Here is a 22,863-nt window from a genome sequence, read left to right as displayed (position 1 = left end):
AAGGTTGGATTTTAAAACAACCATAATAATAATAAATTATCATTGCTAGATCGTTCTATTTCAAATCCTACTTTCATTTTTGTACAAGCAAAGAAAACAGAAAGAAAAACACATTGTCTTGTATTTACAGTGATGGATTCGGGGAGGCATGCAGGGGCAAGGGGCACACATGCCCCCCGGAACCTCCACCACCACCACCACCACCATCACCACCACCACCACCACCACCACCACCATCACCACCACCACCACTACCACCACCACAACCACCACAATCATCATTCTCATCATTATCATCATCATCATCATCATTATAATAGATATATATATATTGCCGATCGCATAACATGTCGCGTGAACACACATTTCGATGGAGAAAAACCACTCTGAAGTGTATAGAAACTATTTCCCGCCTAATATTTCAACTTTCTATTCTCAATAACTTCTACTCAGATTACAGAATCAGTGTATGACAGTGGCGTATGCAGGATTTTTTCAAGAAGGGTGTTTGAAAATTGGGAAATCGCGCCGACCAATATTTCGCTCAGTATGGGCGGGGGGGGGGGGGGTAGTGAGAGAACTAATTTTTTTTTTTCTTCTGTTTTGCTCCCCCGAAGGAATAATCATTTCCCCCCTAAGCCCCCCCCCCCCCCCTGCGTACGCGCCTGGTGTATGAAATATATCTTTTAATGCCGTTGTTTCGGACGTTTGGTTCCGAATGTTGACGCCTTCTGCATGCGTCTGGCTGTTAAAATTGTTTTCATTTTTTTTGTTAATTTTCATATATATATATACATTTATCGAAGAGATATTCCGATATTATAGTTACTAAATTTTGACAATGGAAATAATGACACGTTCGTAAAGGACTTGCAACAAATCAACCTTTAATAGGTACATTTCAATGGGCCTCTCCATCACCTTTTAAAATCTGCAAATAATGCAATGAGGTATTACGTAATCCGAACATGATATTTACTGGTATTACAATAACACATGGTTATTAATGTTGCTGTTAAATTCTCTAAAAAACTATTAGCTATCGCGTTCAAAGCAATTCTATCATAATAAAAATTAAGATAGGATATCAAAGTTGTCAAAAGTCACTTCGCTGCCTGGATAATGTCAACGTTTTCAGGGGGTGAACCCTTCCCTACTAGCCCCCATTGCCCCGAACGCCTTTGATACTCAGGTTGGTTTGCAGAAGTAAATTATCCAGACTCACCATTGTTCGATGCCTTCACCAGAGTGACTGTAGTGTTATGATTAATGACGTCTTTCGCAACTGAGAAATGTAATGCAAAAGGTCAAGACAACACTCAGTTATTACCTTTTATCATTTTTATGATTTCAAAATTTCAAATGCACAATTATGTACTATATGATCTACCTTTCTGAACAGATTTTTTAATAAATAAATAAATAAATACAAAATAACAATCATGTCTTATTTAATACCCAGGGTAGCCACATCAGTATTAATACGGCTTTAATGCGGGCCCTGCAATTCTCAACTCAACTTAATCTTTAAACAGGACCTTTTCTGATAAGCGATTAAAGTAGAGACGATAGAAACCGCATTAGCTCAGCAATATAATGCGTTGAAATTCAATATGCAAATAATAATGATGATGATAATAATAACCTCATATTCATATTTATTCAGTGTTTATGTCGATGATTTATTTTGTATGGTCATTATTTTCAATTATCGGACCATTACGGGATCGTAGGATCAACATTTTCCGAATAAAAACCGTTCCTGATAAATTGAGATTTTTAAAACATTAAATTTTGTGTTGATATATTACCTTTATACACACTGTCATCAACGTAGCCCCCACATAATTTATTCAAAGCTGAAAAACAAGGCAGTCCACAATTCCAATCGTTGGATGGTTCGTTTAGACAACTTATTTCCTGGGCGCAGGAACATTTCGTGCGGTTATAGAGGGCTGCCAACACATATCCATTGTTTCCACACGATATCGTGCACGAGTCGGGAGTTGGAGGATTGTCGTCGTCATCGACATCGTAATCATAGTCCACGCATCCCCGGGGAATGCAACCGATATACTCGCCATCTGTAAAGTTGAATATGTTTTAAAATGATGCAAAGCTGCAGAGAAAAATATCTTGTACGAGTTTCATTTCAAAATGCATTTAAAGAGAAAGTTAAGTACTGGTCATGCGATTGCATTGTGAAAGAGACAGTGTGGATCTCGATCAGAAAAAGTTGATCATGTAGCATATAAGTATTGGTGTGTACTGCAAGGTTCTGGAATCATCAAAATGGTAAGAATTTTGGCCCAGTCTTGGTAAAAGTAACAAGCACAGTACACAGAAAGATATATATGGGACTACACAAACATTTGGCATAAACATGAGGTCCTCATTTTTAAGCTGTTACATGTCATATTAAGAATATGAATGCGTTTAAAGGGCCATGCTTTTCAGGGAACATTTTTCCTCTGATGTTCTTTCACACTTGCATAATAACTGTGTCAATATTGTTTCTGAGATTTTAGAAGAACACATGTAAAGCTTCAATCAAAAGAGGGCGCCAGATGGCCCCATCGGTATTAAAAGCCACTCTCTCGTTACTATACCAATCTGACTGTACTATCCTTTGTCGTCTGACATTAAATGCCATCGAACTAAGCTTGAAACATGATGACAGCGGTGAAAGTTTGTAAATCCATGTAGGAAAGTGTTTGTAATACACCTATAACTCTATTATGCGTCTGCATACCGTGTTATGAACTGGAATTCACCTGTTTACTTTGAGAGTCAACTCAACGTATAGTCAGCCCCGCTCATGTAAGTTTGTGTAGTGTTACTTGCATGCAAAGCATTGAAATTCGAGATCTCTGTCTGAATTGTTTGCTGTGGTGTACAACATGCCTGACACTGTGTCTCCTGAGGGTACTGAGGGTGATTTGCAAGGGGCCCATTTCGTAAAGCCTTCTGTCCAACCCCCTGGTCATTTCCATGCGGCTGCGGGAAATGTAGGTCTAGTTGAAGGGTGGAAAATCTGGAGACAGCAATGGGACAACTACACTATTCTCACAAACCTCTCCAAACAACCAGATCGGTACCAAACTGCACTACTACTGCACAGTGTGGGACAAGATTGTCTGCGTGTCTACAACGGCATGAAGTTTGCTAATGCCGCTGAAAGTGTGAAATGCTCTGTGATACTGGATAAGTTTGATAAACATTTTCTTGGTGAGAGCAGAGAATTCTTTGAAAGATTCAAGTTCAATCAACGCAGTCAGGAAGATGGTGAATCTATTGAACAGTATGTGACAGCTCTGCGTACAATGAGTAAGACGTGTGGATTCTGTGACTGCATGAATGACAAATTGCTCGTTGATCGTGTTCTACTGGGAGTACGTGATGATCGTATGCGAGAACTACTCATCTCCAAATCTGATCTTGACCTCTCTACTGCCATTGATGTTTGTAAAGCAGTTGAAGCGACGTCTACTCACATGAAGGCGTTGAAAAGTGAGGAAATCAACAGGGTGAATCGAAAACCTTTCCCTAAACATGCTAAAACTGGAAGTGGAAAGCAGAAGTTTGTAAAGCAGAAGCCGAAAGAGCTCAAAAAGTGCAAGTTCTGTAATAAATCACACGAAATGAAGAAGGAATGCTGCCCTGCATGGGGTCAAAAGTGCAATGTGTGCCATAAGCCCAATCACTTCAAGGGATCTGCAGTGTGTACTTCCAAGAGTGTTCACCAACTCGAAGATGATGAGTACTCCTCCACTGAAAGTATCAGTGTTGTACAGATAAATACAGTAAGTCCTGAAGATGGACCAATTTTTTGCAACATGCTACTAAATGGTCGAAGAGTACAGTTCCAGTTGGACTCTGGAGCAACAGTGAGTGTTCTCCCACAGAAGTTTCTGTCTGAAGAAGATGTAGTGAGAAATGAATGCATCCATCTCCGGATGTGGAACCACTCTCCGCTACTACGTGCTGTGGGAAAGTGCAAAGTCGTGACAAGGAATCCAGCTACTGGAAAAAAGTACAGGATTGACTATGTCATAGTTAAGGAGGATCTGACTCCACTGCTAAGCAAAACAGCTTCTGAGAAGATGCAGCTTATCACTGTTCACTACGAATCTATGGAAATAGTCCACAACATATTTCCTGAGAATGTCTGCAACCTAGCTCCTGAGAATCTTCACAAAGAGTATCCTGTGGTCTTCTCATCCTCTGTGACTGGTACTCTGCCGGGGAACGATGTTCATCTGACTGTTATGGATGATGCTACCCCTAGTGTTCGTCCTGCTAGAGTGATACCAGAATCCTTGAGAAGTATTGTGAAGGATGAACTTGATGCACTGCAGACAAGAGACCTGATTGAGGAAGTAAGTTCTCCAACTGACTGGGTAAGCCAGATGGCTGTTGTACAGAAGAAATCTGGTAAAGTGCGTGTGTGCTTAGACCCTAGACCACTCAATCTCGTGCTGAAAAGAGAACATTATCCTCTGCCTGTTCTCGATGATATCCTGCCTCAACTGTCCAATGCAACGGTCTTCTCCATCTGTGATCTAAAAGATGGATATTTGCATTGTGTTCTTGACGACGACTCAAGTCTGCTAACTACCTTTGCAACACCATGGGGAAGGTATAAATGGAAACGTCTACCATTTGGCTTGAAGGTTAGCAGCGAAATCTTCCAAAAGAGACTTCATCTAGCACTGGATGGTCTTCAAGGGGTACGATGTGTGGCAGATGACATCATAATCTGGGGTAACAGTGATGCTGAGCATGATACCCGACTACAGAGTCTTCTACAGAGATGTCAAACTGTTGGCATAGTCTTGAATAAGGAGAAATGCCAATTTCGACTGAAGGAAATCTCGTTCCTAGGCCACATAGTATCCAACTCTGGACTGAAAGCTGATCCATCCAAGATCGATGCAATCCTGAACATGAGTTCTCCAACCTGCAAGGATGACATCCATCGCTTACGTGGCATGGTCAATTATTTGGCCAGGTATCTGCCCAAACTATCTGATGTCATGAAGCCTCTCAATGACTTAACCCACAACAACTCTGCGTGGACTTGGGACTCCAACCATGACAAAGCCTTTAGGTTGCTGAAAGAGATGCTGATACAAGCTCCTGTGTTGGCGTTCTACAACCAAAGCAAGCCACTTCAAATCCAAACTGATGCCAGTGCTACAGGGTTAGGTGCTGTGATGCTACAGGATGGTCAACCAATAGCATATGCCAGTAGGATGCTGAGTGATCCTGAGACCAGATACTCTGTCATTGAGAAGGAGATGCTAGCAATAGTCTTTGCACTGGAAAAGTGGAATCAGTTCACTTTTGGTCGTAAGACAACAGTATATAGTGACCACAAACCACTGGAGTGCATTGTGAAGAAGGCCCTGGACAAAGCTCCCAAACGCCTACAAGGAATGTTACTACGCGCCATGGCGTATGATGTTGAAGTGAAATACCTTAAAGGGAAGGACAACATCTTGGCTGATGCACTAAGCCGTGCTTCTCTTCCGTATGAGAGCGGACAGCATGATCTAGAGGTGGTGAATGCTGTCAAACTCTTGTCTCTCCCTGATGACAAGATAGCTGAGATAAAGAGACAGACTACCCAAGATCCAACTCTCTCCCAGCTCAAAGACACCATACTTGATGGGTGGCCAGACAACAAGACAAAGCTTCCTTTGTCACTGACTCCATACTTCAGTTTCAGAGATGAACTTTCGGTGACTGATGATCTGATTTTCAAGGGAGAACGGCTGGTAATCCCTAAGCAGATGAGGCGACAGATCAAGGAGGAGTTACACATTGGCCACAATGGAGTCGAAGGAACTTTGAGAAGAGCCCGTGAATATGTCTATTGGCCAGGTATGAACAAGGAGATAAAGGAGTGGATCCAGACATGCGGGACCTGTCAAGAAAACTCAGTCTCTCAACCTGCCCAACCTTTGATGTCTCATCCTATCTCTGACAGGCCATGGTCAAGAATTGGAATCGATCTCTTCCATCATGATAACGAGAACTATCTCATTATGGTCTGTTACTACTCCAAGTTCTTTGAGATAGAAAAGCTACAGAGGACGACTGCCCCCGCAGTTATCAAGCGACTGAAACGTCACATCGGACGCTATGGAGTGCCAGAGATCATTGTCTCAGACAATGGACCTCCTTTCTCTTCAAGGGACTTTGCTGAGTTTGCCAAAGAGATGGGAATCAAGCATAACACCATCTCACCTCACAACAGCAAGGCAAATGGCAAGGCAGAGTCTGCTGTTAAGACTGCCAAAAGACTGCTTACCAAATGCAAGGACACTGGAGATAACGTTGATCTAGCCTTACTCAACGTTCGTAATACACCAACTCAAGGTACCCAGACCAGTCCTGCGCAAAGGTTCATGGGTAGACGAACACGTACACTCCTACCCACCACAACTCAGCTGTTGATGCCTGATCGTGACTCAGGACCTGATGTCGAGAAACTCAATTCAAACCAGAGACGACAGGAGAAGTATTTCAACAGAAATACAAGGAAGCTCAAGGATCTTCCACTTGGAGCAACTGTACGTGTGAAACCATTCAACCATAGAAAGAAATGGAAGAAAGCGGTGATCCTGAAGAAAATAGACGATCGATCATATGAAGTTCGCTGTGATGGTCAAACACTTCGTAGAAACAGAGAACATCTCAGAGCGATCTCATCCACGTCAGATACACTTGATCCTATTCCCAACATGTTTAACTGGGAATGCCAGGACAACAACCAACCCAAGGTGAGGACTACAGAGCAGCGTCAATCTACCACTACAAGTCCTGTGAAGTTTCGCGGTGATGGTACATCTGAGACGTTTGACGAGAACAACACAAGCTCGCTGAGACGTTCAAACAGACAACGTCGAGAACCGCATAAGATGAAAGATTTCGTAACATTTTGAACACTTAAAAAGAGAACATTCGCGAGATACGTGAATGACATCACTTCATCTAACTCTGTTTGGACATTTGAACTTTTTTTTAAAATTTGAAGAAACTGGACTCTAAACACAATCCCAAATCTTCTGACACTATGAAGACTCACAAGAACTCAAAAGGACTCTGATATTTTTGCTTTGAAATATTATTTTGTGCAGTTATATGATTGTAAAAGATCTCATAAACCAATTTTTTGATATTCTTTAATCTTTTATCTGTTTTGGTACCAGGTTGATATTGACCTCCAAAATTGAGACATTCTCCGGCACAAAGCTCAAAGAGGGGAGGATGTGTCAATATTGTTTCTGAGATTTTAGAAGAACACATGTAAAGCTTCAATCAAAAGAGGGCGCCAGATGGCCCCATCGGTATTAAAAGCCACTCTCTCGTTACTATACCAATCTGACTGTACTATCCTTTGTCGTCTGACATTAAATGCCATCGAACTAAGCTTGAAACAATAACAATGAAAACGCTCACAATTTTTGCTCACCTCTCCCCAGAACTCAACCTTTTCTTTAAGGCCTTCAGGTTGCTCAACCAACTTTATGGTGTCTCTAAATTATCGGGTAAAAGTTACCCAAATTATACACTTACATGTATGTATACATTTACGTGTCATACCAACTTTTGGACAGTTTCACATACCCGAATTTCGTCGTGTTTTACCAAATCACGGATCACCGGTTCATAAAAATATCGGCCCGAAATATATTCAATTAATAATTAATTACCATTACCATGAATGCCATCGTGTTGGGCAATTTTTAACAAACATTTTCTCTTCAGTGCATTATATATATCATTCGATACGCAATCTAAATATTACAAACTTAAAATGAATACAAGACTTAAAAACATCATAGTTCCCCGCACCTTCAACGAAACGTAGATTATTACTCTACCATTTTTGTACGACATGGTCTCTGAAATAATCGAATCAAGCGATGGCAATGACTTCAGCACATAAACAAACAAAAAATCAATATTATAATTATTCATGGTGCTACCTAAGATAAACAGTACGTGTTCAAGCGATTTGAAATATTGAAAACATAGGCTTTGAAAATAAAGAAAATCATCTTACATTTTGAATATCTCTCAGGGATTACTTCTGTAGTATTCTCTCCTTCGGAGGCAATCCCCATTAGAAGCGACTGGATAGTCAGAAGACGCATACACAATGTCCACATTTTAGTAAGCAAACGCGGATTTTTAACAGCGTTAAATTTGTCCCGAAAAAAAATACGGATTGAGTGAGATGTGACAAACACAGCGTTGTGACATATTAACAATTGTCTTGATATATGAGATATCACGATGATACTTATTATGGAATTACTGTCAATTAAAATTAGATAAATTATTGTTTGGAGTCTAGTTGGGTGTATCCGGGATTCTGACAAAAGAGGGGGTAGCACGGCTCTGCACTGTATTAAAAAGAGTTGGTTGAAAAAGGAAATATGAATGTTTACTTGGTAAAATTTAATCCAATGTATAATAGTGGGGGAATATAATAATGGGATAGAATTTTACTGAATATTGGTTGCATTTTTTTTTACACAGTAAACGTGAATGTTTCCCTTTTCGCCCAATATTGGTAAAAGTCTATCCGACTCTTTTAGGGTTCAAATTATTTCTAACAAGCGAAACAGAAATTGATTTGTATGTGCTTGATAAATGCTAGATCGGGTTTTGATGGAGGCACTGGGAATAACTCCTCCCTCTAACATAAATAATTAAATGTGAAGTTAAAAACAATTTCAGTGGCATTGTGTCTTCAATCCTCCTAGCCCCGCTTTTTATCAGTCTCGTATACGCCATTAAAAATGTCCAGTTTAGATACAAACAGTTTGGTTTGGATCAATTTCTTTAAGTGCATTGTGACCTCTCGATCACTTATAACACTAATGAATGCTTGAGAAACACAACACCAATACTTTCGATTGAATAACCTTAAAGACATCGTTTAACAATTTTAAATCTGAGATGCATGGACCTACGTGTTATCAGTGTCTGTGATATGGTGTAATATTGAAGCCGTAAAAAACCCTTCAAAAATTTAAAATGATCATGAAGTGCCTCAAAATAGTAAAAATCTTTGAGTGACCGGTTTTACCATAGTCGTTTTCCCCAAAAGACTGTAGTGTTATAAAAATCATTAGGAAAACGTTTTTTGTTAGAAATTTAGATTTCCAATCATAAATATCTTGATAACCAGACAGACGATCGGCTGGTAAAAGTCATGGGATTCCTGACTGACCTAAAGGTTTATAATTGTGCTTGCAGCATGAGCTAAATCCAGGATTTTGTTTAGAATCTGAGGCAAAGATACACAATCCCTTTAATTGCACGCACACACACTTTAGGGCATGCCATGTTTTGCTTTTTCAATTGCGTTAATAAAACTAATCGATTTGAAAACAGAGTGCACTAGAAAAATCTAAAGTGGATAAAAATGAAATTATGATAATGATAATTTGGATTTATATAGGGCTTAATAAGAAAAACCGCCTCTAAGCACTGTAAAGATATTGTTACCCCAGTCATCTGATTCATTCACGCACAATGTGCACCATTTCCACTGGGGTATATTCTTACCATATGGTCATCGTGAGGGCTTATGGCAATTACTAACACAATTCGTCCCCTTACCAGCTCCCCATTTCTCTCCTGAGTATGGAGGGGAAATGTAGATTAATGCCTTGCCAAAGAACATAAGTGCCGTGTCGGAGATCGGACCCACGACCTTTGCATATCGAGTCAAGTGCTTAAAACACTCGTACAAAAGCTAGAAAAGTGAACATGTTTTTATATAATTCTGTGAAAATTATAAGGAGAAACAATAAAAAGACATTACAATTTGGAGAAGTATAGCTAGGGATTATCTCTCACACTTAATTTGAACAACAACAAAAACAAAACAGGCTATCAAATTTTATTTTTTTTGCGCACAATTTTTTTTGTTGCTTACTTAAGTTATATGTGTGTGTGACATTACATAATGTACACCCACACCCCCTGGATCTGCCGATGTAAATCTTAAAGTAGGCATTCATTGAAAATCTCGAATATGGCCCATAATGTATCACGAGAAACCAGGAAGCTTACACATGATATTGATAATCGTATGAGTTTAAGGGCAACTGCTTAACAGATAATAATACAACAAATGAATTTAAAAATGACGCGAATAAAAATACCTCTCGGGATCTCAAAGATCGCTTCGCCAGAAAGTTTAGCAATGTTTTCATGACATCACACCAAGGACCAATACTGCGTAAGCAGATGACGTCCTATAGTCGATAAACATATTTTCAGTGCAGTTACTTCTTAATGATAAGAGTTAGACACACACTCAATAAACACAAATTGAAATCAAATTTAAAAATTGAATTATATACTGAAATGGAGTCCATAATGTTTGATTATTTTCAATACACATACAATAATGAATACCCCCCCCCCACACACACACACGTGTGTAATTATCCGATTGACTGGGCATGTATCCACCCACAAACACACGAATATCCTCAAAAGCTAATCATGCTAATAAAGGCCATCAGCCTTATAGAGAAGGTTGAGTTCTGGGGGAGATGACAAATTATTTGTGAGCGTTATCATTGTTGTTATGCAAGTGTGGAATACCATCAGATTATACATGTTCCCTGAAAAGCATGACTCTTCAAATGCCTTAATATTCTAAATATAGCATGTAACAGCATAATAAATCGGGACCCATTTTTACGCCACATGTTCGTGTAGTCCTTTATACCTCTTTTTTGTGTACAGTGCTTGTAACTTTGCCAATATTGGGCCAAATTTCTTATCATATTGATGATTCCTTTTCGGATCGATTCCACACTGTTTCCTTCACAATGCAATCGCATGACCAGAATTCAACTTTATCTTTAAGAACCAATCTTATAATCGAGAAAACATATATTGATCCGAAAATATATGAATTGAATTGAATTGAATTGAAAATTAACTCTCTATTCTCTTACATGGACTGACAGTATCTCACGTGTGTGTTTGCGTTGAACCCCGTGAAGAGCACTCGGCGCGTGTCGCAGAACACTTGAAGTGGGATGGAAGCTGATTTGATTGGTTCTTCGGTTTATTTCTCCCCAATAATCAGTAATCTTAGCTCTTACGTACGCGAGATGAAATAGCCTAAGTCATCTTCATCCGTTTGTGCTGTTTGCTTCTACAATGTAAGGTCTCTTCGTACCATTGAGCACTCATTAGCATTCGAGTGAGTAAGAAGTTTGAAACGAACATCGAACAACATCATGAGGTTTTGTGTTTAAAAGTAAGTAACTCCGCTTTCATTCTGTAATAAGACGTTCCCATACTTGTAACATTGTTTATTTCTTAACAAATTAGTTGACTCATATCATTACAAGTAGAGCTTCTAACACGAGCTGTTGATGAGTCGCGTAAGGATTGATTTTATTTATTGATTTATTTTGGTAGAGATCACATATTTCACATTTATATTCTCTTAACAGTCTTCGCAGATGATCCCAAAGTAAAGTTTACTTTGATCACCATCATCCTCTACCTCACCATCATCGCTACCTCCATCATCACCATTGTCATCGCCATAGACATCAACCATTTTCATCCACAGAAACAATTCAAGCAATAATTCAAATGATAAGTCGAATAATAATTTGAATTCGAACACGAAAAAACTGTTTCAACAATTGCATTTTTCTGTAAGAATTTCTGTAAGATTCTTTCATATGAATGTTGTATAAATTCTCAAACAGGTGTCTCTTTGAGAGACATCGTTGCTGACAGTACTTTCATCATCACTGTCACTGCTATTCAATTCAATTCAAAGTTTATTCAACACTCTTCATAAAAAAAATTTAAACATACAAATACAGAATTGAATGATAACAAAAACATCAAGCTCATCATCATAATCGTTTTCGTCATTTCTTTTTTTTAAATCATTTTCAGCATCAACATCGCTATCGTGATCATCATCATCATTTACCACTACTGACGGGATTTCTAGCGCGTGGTTAATTTAAATCATGGACAACTCGTCAACAGCGACATCGCTTTCGCCAATATCATTTCAGTCGTCATCATAATCATCACCCACCGTTGCCACCATCTTCATGATATTTCGTACCATATGGACATTATCTTTATCTACTTGCTTTTTGAACGCTGAACCGATTTATTCTTTGCGATCATTCTGTATGAAGTACCCTGCCATCATGGAGATATATTTTTTACTTGCAACTATCATGCATTCAGCCGTCGTCATCATCGGTATCCCAGGAAATCTGCTCATGATCACCGTATATCTTCGAAGAAAGCGGACATCATATTCAGTTTTTGTAATCTGGTTCGCGATCATCGACTTGTTTCTTTGTCTTTCAATCAGCCCCCTTCGCGTCTACTATTACATCACATTTGGGAAGGAGGAGAGTGATGCCTTCTGCGTTTATTACGGTTTTGCTTTTCTACTTGAACCGAATTCGTCCATTTTTCTGTCAGCTCTGCTCTCTTTTAACCGCTACGTCGCCGTGTGTAAGCCACACAACCGTTGGCTCTCAAAACGGGCTTCTGCTCTATCAGCCGCTGCTGCCTTCGGACTTTCAATTGCGACAAGTGCCCCTGTTATTCCGATGTTCGAACTGGTTGACTATACGCCAGGTCGCTACTTTTGTAACGTACCCAGTAGGTTACAATGGTCAGCCACAATATATGTCTATTCTCTAGCCGTCATCACTGTCCTGACTGCCATCTTCACGCTGGTGATGAGCGCTTTGGTCCTGCGAAGGATAAGACGGCTTGGACAAGTTGGAGCGAGGATGCCGGCGCCAAGAATCAACGTGGGCAGGGAGCTGCCAAAGGCACCATCGACGCGTCCAGGACGCGGCGTGCACAGGGAAACCACGAAACCCTTTAGGACGAAGGTATCCGTTGAACGCCACTCACTGGATATTCCAAGTACGTCAAGGATAACATCAGCAAAGGTGTCACCACTGAGCCAGGTCAGTGGGCCTTCACCTCTAAACTCGCAGGATGTTAGCATTTGTACCCAGGTTGAAGTCATCTCCCAAATGTCCTCCTCGCAACAGTCAGCCACCGGAGCTCATCGCCAAGTAAACCCTTGTGCCCCTATTGGGCACCGGGCCAAACACAAGGCCACAAAAGTGCACCTCACCATGATCGCAATCTTCTTGGTGATGTGGCTTGCCAATATTTGTATCTTGATCATGGGCACCAAGCCAGGTTTCAACCGATCTGCTACCACGTTTGTCAAGATCATGGGCCGTGCATGCTCCCTCAACAGAATCTGCCACTTTGCGATTTCGTTTGCGTTCCACAAGAGTTTTAGGGCGGAATGTCGACAAGTCATCACTGATAACATGGTGACCCGTTTAATCAGCCGTGTAAATAACAATCAAAGTTAGTTCATGAAGTGGTGACGATCTGGGGGCTGGGGTTGTCCGATCTGGAAAATCATCTGCATTACCATCCTCAATGTGAATATGACTAATGAAGACAAAAGGAAAGAGAAAAAATAAAGATAATAATAAACTGAAGTAGCACTCACTTCTAAGTAATGACACTGCTTCACCGCCAGTCATCGCTCTTTCACCAATGTTAAGTTGTAATCATATTTTAAACTGTAGGTATGACGATTAATTCGATAACAGGCAACACGCTTGTCTATTTCTTGTTATGTGGATAGAATAGGTAGGCCTACTTTTTCCATGGTAATCAAATTAAATGTATTAGTCTCTATTGCGATTATTGTTAATTCATCTGGTTACGAATTATCGTATTTCAATAGTCACAAAGAAAATTGCATATAATTTCGTGTTGTTAGGTCATACAAGCCAAATATTTCTTTTCGATCGAGCAACAATTAATGTATGCAAAGTGCATCCGACTTGAGGGCTTACTTCGATTAAATATGGAATTCCGCAATGCTCTGTACTTGGGCCCCTCCTGTTCCTTGTTTATATAACTGATATAACACAATATTCCAAATTATTTCGCTATTCATTATTTGCTGATCACACGTGCATCTTAACTTCTCACAAGAATATCTATAATTTAATGTCCATTACTAATAAAGAAGTTAATAATTTATATAATTGGTCCTGTTGCAACAAGCTCTCATTGAATTTTGACAAAACAAAGTTTATGATTTTCAGAACGAGGAACAGGAGGGTCCCGAATGATCTTAATAATTTTACTATTGGTGGTCATGATATATCACGTGTGGATAATGTTCAATTTTTAGGTATTACAGTCAACGAATTTCTCTCTTGGAAACCGCATATTAGTAGTATCTGTACTAAAATATCAAGAATCATATCAAGGCTCAAATTTATATTACCACAAAACATACTCGTCACTTTGTATTATAGTTTAATCTTGCCTCACCTAACATACTGTAACTCAGTATGGGGGCATACTTTCAAAAGCCATCTTTCTAGATTAATAATACTTCAGAAAAAAAGCAATTAGACGTATTACATCATCCCTATATTACTGTCCGAGTATGCCATTATTTAAGAAAATGAATATTTTACCAATCTCTGAATTAATTTCTATGAGCTCTCTTATTTTTATGTATAAATATCAGTCTGGATTTTTACCAGAAATATTTGAAAATATGTTCACCCTTAATTCGTCTGTACATAATTACAACACTCGTCAATGTAAAATATTTCATCAACCCAAGGTTTCCACTTCCATGGCCTCAAACTCATTCCGTGTAAAATATATTAAATTATGGACAGCCTTGATAACAGTATTCAGCAAAGCTCAACTATTTCAAAATTCAAATTCTCTATATAAAAAGACTATATCTCACCAATATTAATACGTGCTAAGTAGATATATAAAATGTATTCATTAATTCGAATTTTCTTCTCCTATTTCATGAGCTCTCTCCGCTCCTACAATTTTCTCTTTCTATTTTCTTTTCACCATGCCTACTCATTCTAATTATTTTCTTTCTGTAATACTGACTCCCACCCCCCCTCTCTCTCTCTTTCTCTTTCTCTTTCTCCTTCTCTCTATGTATTCCTTCCCTATGATATTTTACTCTATCTCATCTATCTTATTGTGTGTGTATGCTAGGGTGTTTGTATGTCTGTGTGTGGACGTGTACCTGTATCTGTTTATTTATAGTAGCTGTTAAGATGATCACAGTTTCCTAATTCATATTTAATTTGCTGTTTTATAATTTTCTCAAATGTTTAGATATTTCCTTAACAAAAATGTGAATTTTATATTGTATACCGGGGCCCTGCCTACAAGCAACCTGTTTATTAAGGGTATCCCTCCATGTTTATGTTTCTATTGTTATTTTAATACAATGTGTCAATACTATGTTATATTTGTTCTTTTTTTTTAAATGGAAAATAAATTGAAATTGAATTGGAATTGAATAATCGGGTCTGAAGGGACATCGCGAATAGACTAAATCGTGAAAAATATGCGATAAAATTCACGATATCGTCAATTTTATCGCATATTTTTCACGAAGAAATTCACGAAATTGACGATATCGTGAACTTTATCGTGAACTTTTCACGATGAAATTGACGATATCGTGAATTTTATCGTGAAAAGTTCACGATATAAAGTTCACGATATCGTCAATTTTATCGTGTACTCTATCGTGTACTCTCCTGACGGGCGCTTCGTAAACAAAACCAGCCCTAGCTGGGGGAGACAGAGAGAAGGAAAAAAGGGAAAGGGAAAGAGAAGATAAAAGGAAAGAAAGAATAATAAGAAGAAAAGAGGGAAACGGAGGGGGGGGGGGGGGCGGGCGAAGGACTCTTGCCTCCTCCTCACTCCCCCCCCCCTCCCCGCCAAAAAAGAAATCAGAGAGAGAGAGAGAAGGGAAAGGGAAAGGGAAAGAGAAGATAAAAGGAAAGAAAGAAGAGGAAGAAGAAGAAAAGAGGAAAACGGGGGAAGGGCGAAGGACTCTTGCCCCCCCTCCCCCCCGCCAAAAAATAAATCAGAGAGAGAGAGAGAAGGGAAAGGGAAAGGGAAAGAGAAGATAAAAGGAAAGAAAGAAGAGGAAGAAGAAGAAAAGAGGGAAACGGGGGCAAAGGGCTTTTGCCTCGTCCCCCCGCCCCCCGCCAAAAATAAATAAGAGAGAGAGAGAGAAGGAAAGGGAAAGAGAAGAAAGAAAGAGAAAAACGAAAAAGAGGGAGAATAGGAAAGAAAGGAAAAGAAAGAAAAGAAAGGAGGCAAGAGCCCTTCGCCCCTGTTTCCCTCTTTTCTTATTCTTTTTCCTCTTCTTTCTTTCCTTTTATATTTTCTTTCCCTCTCCCTTCTCTTTCCCTTTATGGCGGGAGGGGGGAGGGGGAGGTAAGAGCCTTTCGCCCTTCCCCCGTTTCCCTCTTTCCGTCTTCTTCTTCTTTCTTTCCTTTTATATTTTCTTTCCCTTTCCCTTTCCCTTCTCTCTCTCTCTCTCTCTCTCTCCTATTTATTTGTTGGCGCGGGAGGGGGGAGGAGGCAAGAGCCCCTCTTTTCTTCCTTTTCTTCTTCCTTTCCTTTTTTATTCTCTTTCCCTTTCCCTTCTCTCTCTCTCTCTCTTATTTATTTTTTGGGCGGGGGGATGCAAGAGCCCTTCGCCCCCGTTTCCCTCTTTTCTTCTTCTTCTTCCTCTTCTTTCTTTCCTTTTATCTTCTCTTTCCCTTTCCCTTTCCCTTCTCTCTCTATCTCTTATTTATTTTTTGGGCGGGGGGATGCAAGAGCCCTTCGCCCCCGTTTCCCTCTTTTCTTCTTCTTCTTCCTCTTCTTTCTTTCCTTTTATATTTTCTTTCCCTTTCCCTTCTCTCTCTTATTTATTTTTGGCGGGGGGGGGGGGGGGGGGGAGGAGGCAAGAGCCCTTCGCCCTTTCCCTGTTTCCCTCTTATTCCTCTTCTTTCTTTCCCTTTCCCTTCTCTCTCTCTCTCTTATTTTTTTTTGGCGGGGGGGGGGGGGGGGGAGGTAAGAGCCTTTCGCCCTTCCCCCGTTTCCCTCTTTCCTTCTTCCTCTTCTTTCTTTCCTTTTATATTTTCTTTCCCTTTCCCTTTCCCTTCTCTCTCTCCTTATTTATTTTTTGGCGGGGGGGGGGGGGGAGTGAGGAGGAGGCAAGAGCCCTTCGCCCCCCCCCGTTTCCCTCTTTTCTTCTTCTTATTCTTTCTTTCCTTTTATCTTCTCTTTCCCTTTCCCTTTTTTCCTTCTCTCTGTCTCCCCCAGCTAGGGCTGGTTTTGTTTACGAAGCGCCCGTCAGGAGAGTACACGATAGAGTACACGATAGAGTACACGATAAAATTGACGATATCGTGAACTTTATATCGTGAACTTTTCACGATAAAATTCACGATATCGTCAATTTCATCGTGAAAAGTTCACGATATCGTCAATTTCGTGAATTTCTTCGTGAAAAATATGCGATAAAATTGACGATATCGTGAATTTTATCGCATATTTTTCACGATTTAGTCTATTCGCGATGTCCCTTCAGGGCCACCATAGTTTCTATACTGGCTCTCGGGGACGTTACATCCTGCTATGACCCCGAGGAGCGCCGCGGTGGTTGAACCTATAGAAACAGTTATGCCTCTCATAGGAGTTAATGTATCTTTATTATGTTCTAAACAAATAATAAATATTCAATGTAAAATGAAAAAAAAAATAGCAGATTTATATTCATCGTTATACGTTTATTTATTTATTATTCTATATTTTGACCCGAAACCTCTTTCCCTGCCTCTGTCCGTCAACCTCTGTCAGATTCCTGTGTAAACCCATTTATGTTACGAAAAGACGAATATCCTTCAGGAAAACTAACCAAATGAACTATCGATGAAAACCACCTTTCGGACGACTAACTCCTCCCTTTTAAATGTTACCTCTAAATTGTCCTCAGACAACTATTTAGAGGTTAAATGACCATTTAAGGGACGATCTTTTGTCCGTGGTTTAAATATCCTAGGGGTTAGCTGTGTGGTGTTTGGGTGGATGGGGGCGGGGGGGGGGGGGGCGTTTCTCTGAGGAAAAAAAAAATTATTCGAAAGTGTTTGCACGTGCAAAATATCCGAGCACAAAGTTTAAGAACGAACTAAATAAATGTGTGCTATTAGTTTAAAATGAGGTTGGTTTAAAACCAAGTGTATTTTGTAAAGCACACTTTGTGAGAAAATAAAGAGAGTCCAATTTATTTTCTTATCCCATAATCGAATCATACTTTTTAATGTAATAGTATTTTTGTAGTACAGAAATATAACAAAAGAAATCCCCAATCATGCCACGGCAGACTTGTGCACATGTATAATCAAAATCACTCACATTTCAACAAAACGTAGTTCCTTTTGAAAGCTTCCCGATTACAGATACATTTTAATTGATTTAAATTATTGTCTTAATTATGTTCCTCTTTTATGTTTCTATATTGTAACTTAGTAATACAAAGATATGGGCTTTCAATGCGATAATAACCTAAACACTAAAATCTCTCCTAACAATTTCCGTCATTTTACTCACTATAATTCTATAAAAGATTATGATTGAATTTCAATTTTATAATAATTTTTCAGACTGTACATGAACTAATTTCTGGAGAGTAGTCGTTTCAGAGGACAGTGGCACTTGCATCTAATGAAAATGCTCTTACAGGAACTTTGTAATTTACTTTTCAAACCTTTCTCACAAAAATATATTAATAAATCCCCTTATCTTCTAGTCTATATAACAATGACACAGCTGATATTTTTGTCGAGTTTTTTCCATAATGTATCACGTGAAATCGACTAAAAACTTGTGTCGCTAGATGGCGCTGTGAATTGTGAATCCATAGTCCGGCATCCTTTATTATCGAGCGTCCATGCTGGATGCCTTTTGCCACGGTTTGTGATAATGGTACAAACTGTTACATTACTCGCAAAATGGAACATAAGGAGAGGAAAAAAGATGTCACACGCTAAGCAAGGAGTGAGATTTTAACTATTCTTTGGTTTTTACTCGAGATCCAAGTCTTATTTTTGTTAATGCGCGTGAATCCAAACACCCTTAATAAAGAGTGAGATTCTGTTGTGATCAAATGTGATTGTCTATATTGTGTAATATTAAACAAAACGAAAGTGATTTCCTTTTGAAAAAGTGAATGTCAGGCCGATCCACACGATTGAGGAAAAAATGTCGCATACCCCCTTCCCTTAAAGCTAAAAATTGCTACCCTGGATAGCAGGATTATCCTCTTTTTAAAAAAAAATTGACGACGTGATGGCACCTGCCTTCTCACAATATGAATAAGTCTATAGTTCTGGACTCTTTTTATTGATGTTTTTATTCGCCGACTATACGCGTTAAGCCAAGTGATGGCGCGATCCCGAGAACTGTTGGAAAAGAGTTCTCGGGATCGCGCCATCACTCGACTTAACGCGTATAGTCGGCGAATATAAACAAATCAATAACAGTCCAGAACTAGACTAAATATGGAATTGCTTACAAGTCCGTCGAGTACATAGTGCGCAGTGTACACAGTATCCTCTTGTTGATGGCCCTGGCGCTGTCGGATCGAGTCCGTTGTCGACATCGAGGCGAAAATTCTGGCGAGCGAAAAGGGCATCTTAGTCTAGTTCTGCATGGACCCTATTTGTTATTGATTGTTTTATTCGCCTACTTTACGCGTAAAAACGAGTGATGGCGCGATCCCGAGAACCGGTTCAGAGCATCTTTCGCGCCAACAGTCGGCTTAACGCGTAACGTAGGCGAATAAAGCTATCAATAAAAAGGGTCAAGAACTAGACTAAGGGCTTCTTAACAAGTGATCTGAATTTCGTTTGTATTTCTTTGTTTGGCGAATGTTCCGACCCAGCTGTAGTACTACGAAAATCGCCCAATCAGAGAGCTACTATGACGATAAATTAAATAGTCATGACTGACTCATGCATATGCATAAGCTGTCATTACATTTAAAATGGCTGTTCACTTTTGTTCCGCGACGGATGATGACGATATCTCGAAGATCGTCGAATATGCAGCCCGGATATGCAGCCAGAAGGTTGAACATTAATTGACCGATTTAAAGATTTGCAAATTGATGTAATAAAATCTGCACTAAAAGGACAAGATGTGTTTGTAAATCTTCCTACTGGCTATAGGACTGTATGGGCAAGTGTGATCTTTCATGCGCTACCGCTCTGTATGTGCTGATTTCCTCCGTGAAAGTGAGACTGCTGATTCGCGAGAACCAAGCCGCCAATCTCCCGGGGCTTTGCCTGGTAGTGAACATAGCTGTGACAACGATGCAGTTACATCCTCCTACAGCATTTACGTGTTATCTCCCCTTTGGTGTCTCTTATCAGAGACCAGGTGAAGTCGCTCAAGAGTCGTGGACTTCAAGCCATCTATCTTGGGGATGCTTTGTCGCAAGAGGTGTCAGAATTAAGGTAGGGTTTTTTTAATTTTGAAATTGAATTAATTGACTCAGCCAGAGTCAGAATCGGACGTCAGTCAGCCTAGCTGACTTCTCAGTCCCGTAATAAATAATACGGTTAACTCATTTTACATCCACTGTATATAGGTCTAGGTCTAGCCTATGCCAAATAAAACCCCAATTGATTTGACCTACATGTAGACAGAGTTGATTTTAGTACACGAATCAATTAATAAAATCCTTTCCTTTTGTTCCTTTGAATTTGCAAGATGTTTTAACCCCCCCCCCCGATTCAACACGGCCATGACATAACATAAAAACGGTTTTAATCAAATTTGTAAAGAACGATGGACACCGCTGGAATGGAAGCGTTCAGTCAAATCGTGGAAGAAGTTTACACTTGTGTGTGCAGAATAAATCTCGGCTTTTTCGTGCAGGACAGTGGCGGATCCAGGGGGGGGGGGGCCCGGGGGCCCGGGCCCCCCCCCCTTGAGAAAAAAATCATGTAAAATCACGTGATTTTTACCTTTTTGGGGGTTGGGCCCCCCCCCCTGGCGCTCAAGGGGGGGGGGTGCAAATTGAAATTTTTTTGAGGACAAAAAAAAAAGTGCTCACTACCCCCCCCCCCCCCCCCCCCCCCCCCCCCCCCCCCCACTGAGCGAATTTTTGGCCGGCGCGTTTTTCAAATTTTCGGGAGCAAAAAAAAAAAAAAAAAAAAAAAAAAAAAAATGGTGCTCTGTACCACCCCCCCCCACTGAGCGACTTTTCGGCAGGCGCGATTTTCAAATTTTCGGGAGCAAAAAAAAAAAAAAGTTGGGCCCCCTCCCCTAAGAAATCCTGGATCCGCCCCTGGTGCAGGATACATAAGTTTCGTATGTAAGTTAGTCTCTATCTTTGCTCGTATCACCATTTAATATCTCACACTCGCGTGTATATAGAGTACTTTCTGCAAGCTTCGTTTGTGAAAATGACTTAATCGTAGACTATTAAAGCAAGCTTTTGTTTAGCACTGATGAAAAGACGCATCTATTGTTACACGGAAGATTTTACTTCTCATTTGTGATCATTTGTAAATATATAATGGTCTATGTTAAAATTGTGTACATCTGTCTCAGTTTTTAAATCTCTTTCATGAGTAAAATATATAATTTTTCATAATATACTTGCATGTTAATATATTATGAGCGTGAGATTTACATGACTCCCCCCTAATAAATAATCGACTATTCCAAGATTGAAAGAAGAAGTGCGGTGATTATATTGTTCACATAAAATTGCATTATTCAGTAGGAAATCGGGTTTATGAATATATAATTCAGATCACTTGTTAAGAGGCCCCGGCGCAAGCGCCTCGGCCTTCTGGCGAGCTTCGCCTGCCATAATTTTCGCCTCGATGTCGATTACGGACTTCAACAGCGCCAGGGCCAGCGTCTCGGCCTTCTTGCTCGCTTCGCTCGTTCGCCGCGATGTCGACTACGGACTCTAACAGCGCCAGGGCCATCGACAAGAGGCTTTGTACGCATTTTTTTTGTGAACACCTGCAACCTTTGTCATTCGGAAACCCGCAAAACGGTTCCGCTTTCGATTTCGGGGAGGGGTGGGGCGTAAAACAGGGTTAATTTTAACACTTTAAAAAAAATTATACGAGCTAGGTTTTGGATGAATACATTTTGTCATGAACGAAGTGAGAGGGGCAATGATTAAGACGGACAAGGCAACAGAGAGTAGGCCTGGGTGACCGGGCATTGGAAAGACACAAAGGAAAGGAGAGAAAGAGAGAGGGGGGGGGGGGGGGGGGGGGGGGGAGGAGATAGAGAGTGAGAGAGAGAGGGGAAAAGACAGGCAGGGCAAGCGAGAGAGATAAACAAAGAGAGAGATAGAGAGAGAGGGGGGGGGGGGGGAGGGTGAAGGGAGAGAGAAATAAATAAAGAGAAAAAACGTGAATAAAGGGGGTAGAGATCAAGACGGACAGGCGGAGAGGAAATTTGCTGACATAGTAGAGAAGCATTGGAAGTGAAAAAGAGAGCACGATAATTCGTTTGTTCGAGCATCTTATCTTATCTGCGACGCAATTAATTATACTTTATACTGAAACATGTTTTTGTTGCCAGGGTGTAGTTATCTTTTTAACAATCTGTATATACAAAGATGAATAGCATGGTCATAGTAGATAAGTGGTTGGCATGTAGGCCTATATTAAGTCATTCCACATCTTTATCATACATGAAGTTACGTTTATCAAGACATTAATTGCCGATGCATGAACGCAATTTTAACGAAATATGAATAAGGGATGAATCAATCAAATCTATTTGCAAAAGACGAAGAGCGCCAGCTTCGTCGTAACTTATTCACACACACACACACACACACACACACACGCACACACACTCCATCATTCATCATCGCTTCAACTAATTGTTATCCCCTCTGTCTGTTTGTCT

At 40.0% G+C, this 22,863-nt stretch overlaps 1 protein-coding gene across 1 annotated transcript; it reads left to right on the top strand.

Annotated features, from left to right (window-relative positions):
- Window positions 1-2,900: 2,900 nt before the first annotated feature.
- Window positions 2,901-11,644, top strand: LOC115922372 (uncharacterized protein K02A2.6-like). The gene is made up of 2 exons (XM_030981312.1): window positions 2,901-6,882; window positions 11,505-11,644. The coding sequence occupies exons 1-2, from the start codon at window positions 2,901-2,903 to the stop codon at window positions 11,642-11,644; spliced, it is 4,122 nt and encodes a 1,373-aa protein (XP_030837172.1).
- The last annotated feature ends 11,219 nt before the right edge of the window (window positions 11,645-22,863 follow it).

This window comes from Strongylocentrotus purpuratus, unplaced genomic scaffold (assembly GCF_000002235.5).
Source record: "Strongylocentrotus purpuratus isolate Spur 01 unplaced genomic scaffold, Spur_5.0 spur5_scaffold_11, whole genome shotgun sequence".
Taxonomy (NCBI): domain Eukaryota; kingdom Metazoa; phylum Echinodermata; class Echinoidea; order Camarodonta; family Strongylocentrotidae; genus Strongylocentrotus; species Strongylocentrotus purpuratus.
Note: the sequence above shows the minus strand (reverse complement) of the source record. Positions and strands in the feature narration are given on the sequence as shown.

Excerpts from the sequence above, each read along its gene's own strand:
- LOC115922372 (XM_030981312.1), top strand. The coding sequence starts at position 2,901 with ATGCCTGACACTGTGTCTCCTGAGGGTACTGAGGGTGATTTGCAAGGG. Across the intron at positions 6,883-11,504 it reads GTTTGACGAGAACAACACAA|TCTTCGCAGATGATCCCAAA; the intron begins GCTCGCTGAGAC and ends TTCTCTTAACAG.